A 13,449-nucleotide genomic window follows, 5' to 3' on the forward strand; every position below is an offset into this window, starting at 1 on the left:
CATGACCCAGTACTCAAATAGCCCCAAAGTGGTGTTGAAAGCAGTTTTCCATTCATCCCCCTCCCAAATTCTTACCCAAAAAGTTTGGAGAAGATTTTCCCTTGGGCGACTATGCTTAGCAAATCCTTCATGAGAGGGAGGGGGTAGGCGTTTGACATGGAAACAGCATTTATTCCTTTGTAATCAGTACAGAGTCTCAACCCCCCATCCTTTTTCTTGCGGAGCAAGACTGGAGCGGCATGGGGGGAGCTTGCTCGGCGGATGAATCCTCGCGCCAGGTTCTTGTCACTGAACTCTCTGAGTTCTTTCTGCTCTCCCCTGTTCATTGAGTACAATTTCCCTTTGGGGAGTTTTTCCCCTGGGATGAGTTCGATGGTGCAATCCATTGCACAGTGGGGGGGGGGGGAGCTCATTGGCTTCTTCCTCCTCGAACACCTGTTTTAGATCCCGATATTCTGGGGGGATTTGTTCCATCTGCTTCTGGGTGAGCAGCACTGGTTCTAAAGGGGGGGAGCTTTTCGGCCCCATTCCAGAGTCCATCCGTGCACTCAACATGCCCCTTTCTTGAACACTAGCAATCCTGTTTTCCAGTTGATTTGGGGATTGTGATCCCACAGCCATCTGATCCCTAGTACCAAAGGGTAGGTAGTGGCTGGTCCAAAGAGGATACGGTTCTTTCATGTGACGGGATGACGATATGGGTTTCGCCGCTCTCAGCCAGCGAAATTCCAACCCAGTGCACAGCTCAGTTTCCCTTGAGATCTCACGGGTAGTCCAGCTTGTTGCTGATCGCCAGTAGTAGCAGCTACGTTCTTCACCTTGTTGGAGTGGGGGGGGGGTGCTACCGGCTGGGGATCCAGGAGAGAGGGGGTTAATTCTGGGGTCCCTCTTAAATCCCAGGTGAGTCCTTGTAGGGCAAGAAGTTAACTTTTCACCTCCTGCAACTCGCCACGGATCCAGTTTATGCGTCGGAGGTCGGCATCTTCTTCTGCCTCCAGAGATTCGTAATAAACCTCCAGCGGGGTGTTGTTTCCCCAGGGCATATAGCTTTCCTTCCTTAGGGTGGAACTAAAATACTGCTCTACAGTAGGGTCCCACCATAAGTCCATTCCATGTCCTGTGGACGCCCCTTCCATGGTCTGATCCCCGCTGGCAAAGTCTATGAGGTGGCTCCCCACCTGATACTGTTCTTTTCCCCTTGTCCTCGTGGCAACCTTCTGACAAGGAGATTGGGTCCGGAGTAGCATCTCATCCACATAGCTCTCCATGAGTCCTAGACTGGGGTCCGGATGTCTCCACGCATCTGGAGTCAGGCAGCGTTCCTGTCCATGCCCCCAGGGTTGATTCCCAGGGTCTTGCGGCCAAAACGTCGCTCTGGACTCCTCCGAAGCCCAAGCAGTCTCAAGTCCAGGCAAACCCATATCAGGTGGAGCTGTCGGTGGTATTTCCAGAGTCGGTGGCCACTCCACTTCCAACTCATCTCTTAAGTTTAGTACGGGGTAGCCCCCATATTGAAGTGATAGCCTTTCCAACTTTGTCATTTCTGGGTCTTCCTCATGCCACACAGTGCTGGTAGTTAGTTCCCAAGGTAGACAGGTGGAGAGAAAAAGGCATTTCTACCAAAATGTCAGTTCCTGGAAGATAGATCCCTCAGCCCCTTTCCAGTGAACACACATTGATTCCAGTAGAAAAGCTTTTATTAGGATCTTTACAGTTCAAGTCTGAACTCCATCACAGAGCTTGGTAGAAGTGACAAGTCAAAGCAGATAAGCATCGTTATACTTGATTTTCCCGCTCTCAAACAACTGTCAGGATTTTAGCACACAACTCTACACGGGTCCTGTGAGAACCCTTCTAAGTTATGGCTAAACCTTCAGTACACAATAATACATTCTCAGCATGTGGGCAAAGTAGCAAAGCTGGTATCGAGACACCCCAAGGTCATTTCTAACTAGGAGACGCATATTTCTGTGAGATAACATGAGGCCCAGTCTGGGTCTTGAAAAGTAACAATTACAATATGGAGAGAACATGGCTAAAGAGAGAATACATCAGGTTAGCATTCAGGCAGTGTAACTTCAGCGTACTGTGACATCAGTGACATGACAAACAATCATGGCATGGCTATACACAGACATGACAGGCGGAATAAATCGAACGTTGTTGGTGCTGGTATTATTAATAAATGAGAGCCAGTTTGGTGTAGTGATTAAGAGTGGCAGGATTCTAAACTGGATAACCGGGTTTGATCCCCCACTCCTCCGCTTGAAGCCAGCTGGGTGACCTTAGGTCAGTCACAACTCTCCGGAGCTCTGTCAGCTCCACCCACTTCACAGGGTGCTTGTTGCGAGGATAATAATAACACACTTGGTAAACCGATCAGAGTGGGCATTCAGTTGTCCTGAAGGGCGGTATATAAAGCGAATGTTGTTGCTGTCATTGTCGTTGCTGTGATACAGTTATGATATTCACACACATCCAGGGCAGCCTTTATTCCTGGTTCTTGCTCTGTTTTTAAAAGGGAGGTTACTATTTATTTCATTTATACCCCACCTTTCTACCCAATGGGGACACAAAGCAACTTACACATCATTCTCCTCTCCTCCATTTTATCCAAATCACAAACCTGTGAAGTAGGTTAGGCTGACAGTATGTTACTAACCAAAAGTCACCCAGCAAGCTTCCACGGCAGAGCAAGGATTCCAACGTAGGACCCCCAGGTCCTAGTCTGAGCGTCTTTAACATGACATCTGATGTTGTTTGTTTTAATTATGTGGGACTCTATTCTAATGTTTTAACGTAATAACTAGGGGTGTGCGATTCAGGTTTCTGATTTGGGGAAAATACCTGAATTGGACCCGATTCGCAAAGATTCAGGATTTCTGAAACGGCCTCAGCATGACGGGGCCGTTTCGAAAACCCTGAATCAAAGATTCCCGAAGCTATTTGTATAGCTTCCGGAAGCTTCGGGTCAAGGAGCTGAAATGCCCCTTTCTGTGCCGCTGCACAGCAGTAGGGAGAAGGGCATTTAAACCCCCGAATCAGCTGCTTGTTGGGGGTTTCTCCAACAAGTGGCTGAGTACAGCCTGTGGGGATGAAATGCCCTTCTCCATGCCGCTGTGCAGCAGCACGGAGAGAGACATTTAAACCCCCAAATCAGCTGTATGTCGGGGGGTTTCCCTGAGAAGCGGCTGGGTGAAATGCCCCTCCCTCCAGCTGACTACTTCTAGCCAGCTGGAGGGAGGGGGGGGTTAAAGTGCCCTCCGTGCCTGCTTCGTCTGGTGTGAGAGGAGCGAGGGAATTCCCTAGTCCCTCTTACACCGCCCAAAGCAGGCATGCCAGCGAAGCAGAAAAAACTACCTCACCAACACGGGCGCTCACTCACATGCTGTGAGAGGGATGAGGGAATTCCCTCGCCCCTCACACATTGGCCAAGCAGGCGCCACTGTGCTTGCTGCATCCACTGCGATAGGGGCAGGGAGATTCCCTCGTCCTTCTTGAATCGGGCAAGCAGGTGCCACTGGGCTGCTGAACCCAGTTCAAGAGGGGCAGGGAGATTTCCTTGACCCTCTCAAATTGAGTGAAGGGAACGGCGGAACAGTAGGATTACGCCTGCAGCCCCGTCACCTCCTTTGCCCGCTGCAGAAGGGGCTCAGGGATTCCCTGGCCGTTCCAGCAGCAGGCCAAGTGAGCGGGGGTAGGATTGTAAACCTACACTTTTCTGGCCACTTGCAAGCGGCTAGAAAAGTGTAGGTTTAAATTTCATGCCCCACCACTTATTTCAACCGATGGGAGGGGGAGAAGGGAACCCCCTCCTCCCCTGCATCGGGTGAATTAAGTGGCTGGGCTGGAAGTTTAAAAGCTTTTTGGTATGCTCCGAATCTTTACAGAGCATACCAACGCCGGTCAATAAGCACTTTTTAAAGTGGCTTGTCACTTCGGAAATTGCTTATTTCCAACTTTTAATTATTTCTCAATTTTTTTATTTAATTATTTCCGATTTTTTTTCTTGCACGCCCCTAAGTAATAACTTCCGTAGAATTTTCCTTATAAGCCACTACAGGATCCTGAACTGGGTAGTTTGGCAGAATAAAAGAGACACAGCTCTTAGGAACAGCCTAAAGTCCAAGTACACATCCACAGGGCAGCAATCAAAGACCGATAAGATTCTGAAGGAGCACAAACCATATGGCTTCTCCCTTCTTTTGCGTTGTTAAAAACAGAAATAGCAAAATTCTCGTGTTTTTGCAAGTCATCAAATGTTTTCCTTGCAGTTGTGAAATGTACACTGCAATCCTAACCAGGTTTGCCTGAAATCCCTTCCACTTCCATGTGTGCTTTAGCAGACAGAATCCTGGAGCAGGGAGAAACTAGGGTTCAGGTCCATCAGGCTTACCCAGTAGCCTTGGACAATTATTACTTCTAAGTGTTACCTACCTCACAGGGCTGTTGTGAAGATAAACTGAGATTACCATATAAACACCTGTTCTGAACTCCTTCTAGAAAGGGTGCAATATAAATGTGTGATTCAACAATTGCAAACACTTTCTAAATTCCAGAATTAAGATCCTGTGAATGTTTTCTTTGAAGTAAGAACCACCGAGTTCGACGAGATTTATTCGGAGGCAAACATTTATACTAAAATTGACGTATACTCCACTGAACTCAAAGGCTTCACTTCTAAACAAACATGCAAAGAATCAGGCTGGGTTTTAATGGGAAGACAATTGAATCTAACATCTTGAGATCTTAAAAGTTATTCATTACTGCAATTCTTTACAAAAATAAACTGTCAGCATCCCATTAAAGTGAATACTCTTCAGAATACAGAACTATTTTATAATGCAAAATTTCATATTTCTATTTATCATTTAAATAACAGTTATTCTTAGTTAAAAAATACACTTACTGTAATCCGGAAGACTTTCCGATGGTTTAGCTGCTTCCCGTGAATCTTTCAGAGTCTTAACTGCAAAAGATAGTCAATATCTAAAAATGCAAGCTGCCATTTCACAAGGTGCAATCCATGAAGATAGTTTTAGGTAGGTAGCCATGTTGGTCTGTAGTAGAACACAGGATATGAGTCTGGCACCATCTTAAGGACCAACACGATTTTTCAGGCTATAAGCTTTTGAAAGTCAAAGTTCCCTTCTTCAGATATTCTCAAAAGTTTATATCCTGAAAAATCTTGTTAGTTTCTAAGGTGCTGCTGGACAAAAATCCTGCTGTCTTTTCACAAGTTGCACTGAGAATGTATATCGAGTTAAATGACTCTATGTGAGATTGAACTGGTTTCAATCAAACTATCTTCCAAGCACATGTATACATAGGACAGCAGGCAAAGACTGGCAGGATTTCAAAGAAACACCACCCATGCAAAGCAACAGCATACTACTCTCTGCAGATTAATCAATTAATTATTTAATTGCGACTCCTGTGGCAGCTGAAGATGAAAAAACACAATAGATCAAATAGTTTTATCCACATGGATCGTACTGATCCTGACCAGAAAGCCAGTTCCATGACTTTCATTTCATGCTCCTATAACTGCAAGTCTCTTTACCACCAGCATTTCAAACATGAAATCACATGCACCAGCACAGAACATAACATCTGTCTGTTCCCAACTAAAAGCTCAAGTTACCTGCCACTGTGTATAATATAATCCTGCTGGCCACTTTTATTGCTGCAAAGCAACGTTGGGGAGTGGGGAAGAAGTGCTTTTGCAACAAGAACGCTAACAAAAATTCAGTGAGGAGAAAGTAACATAAGAGGGGAGAACTGCAAGAAGAACAGGAGACAGGGTAAGAGCTGAAAAACCTGGCCTCCCCTATGCTGTTCTGCACCCAAGTGCCCTGTGGGGCAATGTATAACACAGTTAAAGCATAACACGTAATTTTCACCGCCATTTGTTATGCTTGATAGTGTGGGGTAGAAATGTTTAAAGCAAAATTAGGCCTTGCAGGCTGCTGAATTGATCCGCATCAACAGCAGAGAAATGACGTAAATGAGAGAGTCCAGTTTCACGTAGGTACTCACACACTTTGGAATTCAGACTCTAGTATCCAGACTCTAGTATCCAAAAGATTTCCCGTGCCCTCCCGTAAGGAGCCCCAGACCAATGCTGCTTTACAACAATGGCACAGCTACATTAGTGGCCAGTCATTCCATATCCTGAAGTAATGGAACAGAGTGACTGATAAGTATGTAAAGATGGGCACAAACTGGGAAATTTCCAAACCATGTGGTTCATCACGTTTCACAAACTGCAAACCACAGACTTTCATGGGTTCACAAACCAGTTCATGAAAATGTCACTTCCGGGTCAGCAGGTCTGCAGAGAACCTGTCCCAGCCCCAGCCCCATTGCCTAGGAATTGGCACCAGGCTGTCTGTAGTGACGAACTGAAATATGAACCAAACGAACCAGGCTAAAATTCATCATGATTCGAGAGAAATGAGAGCCCATGAACTGCCGGTTCATGAACCATGAACCAGCCCAGGTCGTGACAAACTTCGGTTCATATTTTGGTTCATGCCTGCCTCTAGATCACATTATAATTAAGAAATCAGTTGCATAGCATCCCTATTTTCAGAACCATCGGCCTGGGTGATAAAGGCTTACATACATAAGAGGTTATATTTCAGCACTTACTGACGCCATGAGTTTTCAGAGCTTCTTCCACCTTGATTGATTTTCAAATTGATGGGGGGAGAAAAACATAACATTTTTATATAACTGAGTTTTCAAAGCAAGTAAGGGGGAACACATCACGTTTTAGACTCTAAATATAAAGAAATCATCTTGCTCTTTTCTCTCTGATTTATTAGTTTTTGCCAATACTACAGTTTCAAAGAATTATTAATTCTGAGAAACCAAAGTTAAAACTAGACTGTTTTTCACAGTAGCAGCAGCAAAAAAAAAGGAAACCATTCATTTAGATTTCTAGACCATTCTCTGTGGTTTTAGATAAGCGATGTTTCATTCAGTTGCAAGTCTTCCCAAAACCACTCTGAGCTATGCCAGAAACTGGGAGAGAGGCGAATACTAAGTTTAATTTAATTCAGTTCCCAGACCCGTGTAAAAAACAAACAGGCATGTAAATAGTCACTTGCCTGATTACCTGTGGTTAGAATTGCCTGTAGGATATTAAATACTTGCCTGTCATGGATATTAAATACATATGAATAGATGGACTAATAAACACTTTCACAAGGCTACTAACTTTTGTAACTTATTTGGCAAAATAGAAATACATTAAATCATACAGTTTTCAGCTTCATGTTTGCTTTGTGATGAGCCAATAAAAGCAAGACAATTAAAAGGATTTTCCAGAACATTTCTCTCCATGGAGTACAGCTGGGAAGAGGCAGAAAGAAAGTGTCAAATGCTGGCAGCGTCGGCCATGCTCGTGCCTGAGGACTGGAGCTGGATGTTATGGTTATGCTGTACCTGAACTGTAAGTCTGTTTGTTCCTGAAGTTATCTCTATGGGAAAGGAAGCCTACATAACCTTGAAACTCCGGTGTCATCTCTCCTTGTGTCTCACCCCCTGCACAGATAGTTCCCAGTGGAATTAGCTAGCCTTCAGGAAAAAGGTGGGGGGGGGAGTATTAGCTTTTGAATGATATGTATGCCTGATACCTGCCTGTACCCTCATTCCTGACAAAGAATTGAGTAAGATCATACTAGCAACTTTTCAATAAAGCTCTTACTATCAAACAGTTGAGCCTTTTTGACAGTTACTTGGCAGATCCTTACAGAAAGAATGTCAAAATCTACGCTCTGCTTTGTCGTGCATGGAGTGAAGGTGGGGAGTAATCATCTGACCCACCCTACACAACAACTGTAGAACCTGAATGACTGAACACTCCACTTTAAAAATTAATTGATTTCATCAACTTTGCCGTATTCTGTTATTTAGTAAAATATTTTCTGTAATGTGATCAAGTTTTATGGAGAAACTGATTCTTACCGCCTTGTGTTTGTTCCCAAGGAAGTGACTCTGAAGGTTTAAGGGAGATGCACAATAGATTTTGCAAATCTAGAAGATATTTAAATAATACAAGTGATCTGTAACATATAATACAATTTTTGAAAACATTACATATTTCAGAAGAATATTCAGGTAACTCAAATCTCACAAGTACAACAGCTATCCATGCTTCTGCAGAACTTTACAATACAGAGTACAGCTTAAAGCCAACTCAAAACATTGTGAACACAATTGGCTGAATCATGTAATATTTTATCATCAAATACGTAACCCCATTTGGGGATGACAAACCAGAGAAAGCAGATCTCAGAGACTCCAGCACAATAACCAAATAGAGCCAATCAAAATGATAGATTGGTCCACTTACTATGCAGAGATGATGAAAATGGCAAACTCAAAGTCAGGAATTATTATGGAAGAAACTAATATTACATTATCATATAATATTAGGAAGGAATATAATATCCTTATAGAAAGAGGCCACATTCAGAATTCTGTGTACAGTTCTTGTTGAACTATATCAAAAAGGTTATCATGAAAAGCACAGAAAAATTAAAAATTACTTTCCCTTTCATTAGAGTTCCTGAATCCTTTATACTTCAATGGTGTATCTATACTGTACAGATTTAAACTATGACCACAACATTAGTCTTTTGGCATTGTAATGAATTAATTGTAGCATAAGCTTTAACAAACCAGGCCAACATCTTCAGATGTTGTATTCACTTGGCAGAGATTTTAGACACACACAGCTACAAAGCGCAGAAGAATGAAGTTAACACTGTGTATTAGAGAATTCTCCAGGATACTTTTGGGGTGGGAGGAAATCATGGCAGTTCAATAGCTAGTATAAAACTGATCTAAGTTTTAATATAAATATACCCTAAAAATCATTCTGAGCTCTCTTAATATGAAACAACACTCACATTACAGTAGTAAACGTTGGTCGAGTAGTGCAACTTATCTTTCAAGTTCTCTTCACTTGCCATCGCAGAGGATTCAAGAGACAAGAAACCTTCCAATGACAATTCTGAAAGAACAAAACGCATTCAAGTTGAGACCAACGACATGGTTACTACCAGGGCTTTTTTTCAGCTGGAATGCGGTGGAACGGAGTTCCGGCACCTCTTGAAAATGGTCACATGGCTGGTGGCCCCGCCCCCTGATCTCCAGACAGAGGGGAGTTTAGACTGCCCTCCACGCTGCAACTCCCCTCTGTCTGGAAATCAGGGGGCAGGGCCACCGGCCACAGGACCATTTTCACCGAGGGTGATTTAAACTTTAAAAAACTTCCCCCGTGTTCCAGCTGACCCAAAGTAATGTCATTGTGTGGTCCTGAGTTCCACTACCTCTTTTCCCAGAAAAAAAGCCCTGGTTACTACTGGTTTATCACATAACAAATGTATTCTACTAGGTTCTCTATTAGCTTGGTAAATATAGGCAGAAAATGATCAAAGATTTGGCAGAAGTCACAAATTCCCCCCTCTTGAAGCTTTTACAGCCCTGAGATGCATAACATTAGACAATTGTTCAATAACACCGGTAGTCTAAAGAATGGTGCCTGCTGACATGAAACCTTTTTGAAGCCTTTCAAAAAAAGCCCATTCTGCACAGAATATCTGGACACGAGCCACAAAATGCTACATACACTAAACTGGGCTAATAGTCATGAGGAACAGCTTTTTCCATTCGGACCGTCATTTGCAAAAGTCAAGATCTTGTGGTTCTTGACATTCTCCAGCAAAGGGCCAAATGGGAAATATGTTCAAAATCCAATAGTCCATTTTAATGTACACCATTATCTACTCATGTAAAAGCAAAATATTGAAAGTTTAAATAACGGTTTTTAAATGCAGACATCCCCAGTGAATAGTAATAACTATCAATCATCAGATCATTATATTGGCACATTTCAGACTGCAACAGCCCACAACAGAGAAAACCGTAGGCTGTTACAACATAGTCATGCACTGTATTTCAGTATGAGGATTGAGCCTACATAGTACCTCCTGGTTAGCATACATATAAACACTCCAGCTAACGAAAACCAGCAGTTTCTTGCATTGTGCTCATGTGCCAGAAAATCATAGGGTCTTTGCCAGTAGAAAGAGCTCCCATAAGAATCTGACAGCCTGCTCTAGGTGCCTTTACCTTCACAGATCAAGAAGGGTAACCGCGTTAGTCTGTCTATAGCAGCAGATAAGAGCAAGAGTCCAGGAGCACCTGTAAGATTAACAAAATTTGTGGTACGGTATGAGCTTTCATGAGCCAGAGCTCACTTTTTCAGATACAGCTAGAATGTGAGTCCACGTTCAAGCTGTATCTAAAGAACTGAGCTGCAGCTCACAAAAGCTCATACCTTACCACAAATTTTGTTTACCTTCATGGTTAGGTAGGTAGGTGATGTACTTTTCTCTGATCATCCCCACTTAAGGAATTCCCACTCTGGTGATCACTGTGTTATCTCTTAGGCACTAAGCAGTTTTTATTCTTCCAGCGTTTTAACAGAACAGACTAAATCAGGGGTGGGCAATTGTTTTGGCTCGGGGGCCACTTTGTGGGAGCGGAGGTTAGCGGAGGGCCGCACCTTTTAAAATGATTGCATTCATTAGTTAACTCTGCATTTCAGAAAAGGTATAAATTGTATCATAAAAATCAATAAATATAAATTAAATAAAATAGTGGTAGTTTTATTTAATTTATTTATTGTGCTAATTTCATATCATCTATAGCTGCAAGCACATTTAATTTTAGAATCAGTTTTATCTCGGTTCAAGGCGGATTTTTCTGACTGTCTTGGTGGGCCACAAAAAAGTCTGTAGCGGGCCGCATGTGGCCCGCGGGCCGCAATTTGCCCACCCCTGGCCTAAATGCTTTTATGCTATACATTATACCGTGATTGTTTTTGCAGGCATTAGTGGTTTCAGCTAGCTTTTTTGTTGTGCATTATTTTTAGTAGTTGGCCTCCTTAAATAATTTTGAAGTGGAAAGGCAAGATATTGCTTAAAAATTAATAATACATTTAAATAATAAATATGTCTGGGATTTGTCTGCATTTGGCTCGTTGCCTTTTGAGCCTGCCTTATATCAGGTGAAACTGGCAGCTACTCAGTATATCAACTAGTTTTAGCAATTGCTCCCACAGATGGCAAAAGCTTGCTTGGTCCCCTCTATTTTAAGCTGCTGATGACATCTGAAAACCTATCTATACGAGAAGGCTTTTGATATGGAGGAAAATTACAGAATACACTGGTATTTTTAACTGCTGGTTTTATTGTTACTATCGCCTCTTCTTTTTGACTACTGCTCATCCTAAACTGATTCTATTAATTCTCACTACTGCTAGACTATCATATATTTTGTACTAAGATGTGATAGTTTATGTACATACACACTTTTAGCTTTTTTATTCTGAAACTATAAACCAACTTAGGTGTTACTTATACAGAAAGGCAGGAGAGATACCACATTAAAAAATAAATTTCCAGAACAGTAAGATTTTATCCCCACTGCAAAACTGTGTCTAATCTGCAGCACTTCATTTTTCTCTATAAGAATAGCAGACCCATACCACCACATCTGAAAGTCCTTTTCTGAATTCTAGATCAGTGAATAAAATACGTCTAGTATCCCAGATTTAATGGCTGATCAGGTATGCAGTACCAAAGCCTAACTAGATGAACGTGGTGGCACAGATCTGTCTCAATTATTCCTGCCAGGTTTCCAGATACAGCAGCAGGTTCAGCCTATTAGCAGGGCACGGAGGGGAGCTGTGATTCCATCCCAGTCATCAAACTGCCCCTTGTGTGTGTGACAAATTCTGAGTATTCATTCTGATGTTTATTTAGATGAGACTTTCCAATCCCACTAAGATCTACTTCATTCTGAATGACTCCTCTCCAGATATAACTGAGAAGGTGGCTACATTGCTACAATGCACTATTAAGCTGTGCTCTGATAAGATATAAAGAGCTACCCTGAGGGTGTATTTATTTGTAACCCTAATACAGTGTGTATGTCATGCTTCACTCTATGTATTCTTATGCCAGTAAAGGACAGGTTGATGTTTATTTACTTCATTCATGCCTCGTCTTTCTCCCCAGTGAGCATCCAAAGCAGTTTACATCATTGTCTCCTCTTCCATTTCATCCTCACAACAATCACATGAAATAGGTTATGCCAAGAGCATGTGGCTGGCTCAAGGTCAACCAGCAAGCTTCAGTGGCAGAGTGGAGGACTCGAACTTGGGTCTCCCAGATGCCAGTAAGACACTCCAACGACTACACTACTCTGGCTCTTAATGCTGGACTCCTAAACCAGAATTGGGATCCCAAGAGGCATGCTGCCCACCCCACAGCCCAACTCTTTCTCCTACCTGAGCTGGGCACACCACAGATCTCAAATAATACACACAATCATTTTAAACACCAACAAGATTTTCAGGGTGTAAGTTTTTTAGAGTCAGAGCTCCTTTCTTCATATATTCTCAAAAGCTCATACCCTGAAAATCTTGTTGGTCTTTTTAAAAAGATTATTATTCCATATATTAACAGATGTGTACAACTCACAAATTTTAAACAATAGAATATATGAAATGCAAAAATATAAAGAGGTTTTTTAAAATTGGTCTTTAAGGTTCAACTGGACGCAAATCCTGCGGTTCTACTACACGGCTACCCACCCACCTAAAACTATATACAACCCTGTTAACTTGTTCAACCGAACTCAGCGCCATAAGCTGGGGCTTCAGATGACTGCGGCATGGGCCTATTCCTCCTTGACGGCTCAGTGGAACCTCCACGGTCAGAGGCAGTATAGCTCTGAAGACCAGATCGGGGACCACAGAGCGGAGGCGGGCTGCAACCTCCCTGAGGGGCTTCCCAGTTATGGCCCCGATGAGGAAGAAGGTTGCCAACTCCAGAGTGGGAAATTCCTGGATATTTGGGAGTAGAACCCGGAGAAGGTACAACGCCACAGTCTACCCGCCGAAACCGCCGTTTTCTCCAGGGGAGCGAATCTCTGTCGCCTGGAGGTCGGTTCGGATTCCAAGAGCGCTCCAGCCCCCCCCCCACCCGGGAGATGGCAACCCCAGTAGGGAAAGGGACGTTGGCCCGCGGGGCCGCTTTCTCCGCTCAGATGGCGCCCGGCCGAGGCTACGGCCCTAAGGCCCCGGCTGCCTGGCCAGGGGGCGAAGGCCGAGGCGACCCTAAGCCCAGCCCTCTCCGCTTCCCCTCACCGAGGCAACTCACAGGCCTCCGCCACCGCCAGCCACCGTCCGTCGCCTAGGCCGCAGCGTCAGCACGCATGCGCAAGAGGCAGCGCTCCTCTTCCCTCGGGGCCGACTGTAAAACAAGGACTGGATCATGGAGCCGGCGAGGGAACAGGCGAGTGTGAGGCGCGGTTTTTTCCTGCACCTCCGCTGCGCAGACCGGCCTGGGGGAGGATGGCTGCGAC

At 43.7% G+C, this 13,449-nt stretch overlaps 1 protein-coding gene across 1 annotated transcript in view; it reads right to left on the reverse strand.

Moving 5' to 3' along the window:
* Positions 1-13,323, reverse strand: part of LOC129337659 (uncharacterized) — a 50,015-nt gene extending 36,692 nt beyond the window's left edge. Inside the window, exons 1-5 of the mRNA XM_054991545.1 lie at positions 13,245-13,323; positions 8,922-9,025; positions 7,975-8,043; positions 6,655-6,685; positions 4,910-4,969 (exon numbers count right to left, since the gene is read on the reverse strand). Coding sequence (XP_054847520.1) covers positions 4,910-4,969; positions 6,655-6,685; positions 7,975-8,043; positions 8,922-8,984 — 223 coding nt within the window. The 5' untranslated portion in view covers positions 8,985-9,025; positions 13,245-13,323. The remainder of the gene's footprint in view (positions 1-4,909; positions 4,970-6,654; positions 6,686-7,974; positions 8,044-8,921; positions 9,026-13,244) is intronic.
* Positions 13,324-13,449: the final 126 nt, after the last annotated feature.

Source organism: Eublepharis macularius, chromosome 11 (genome assembly GCF_028583425.1).
Source record: "Eublepharis macularius isolate TG4126 chromosome 11, MPM_Emac_v1.0, whole genome shotgun sequence".
NCBI lineage: Eukaryota > Metazoa > Chordata > Lepidosauria > Squamata > Eublepharidae > Eublepharis > Eublepharis macularius.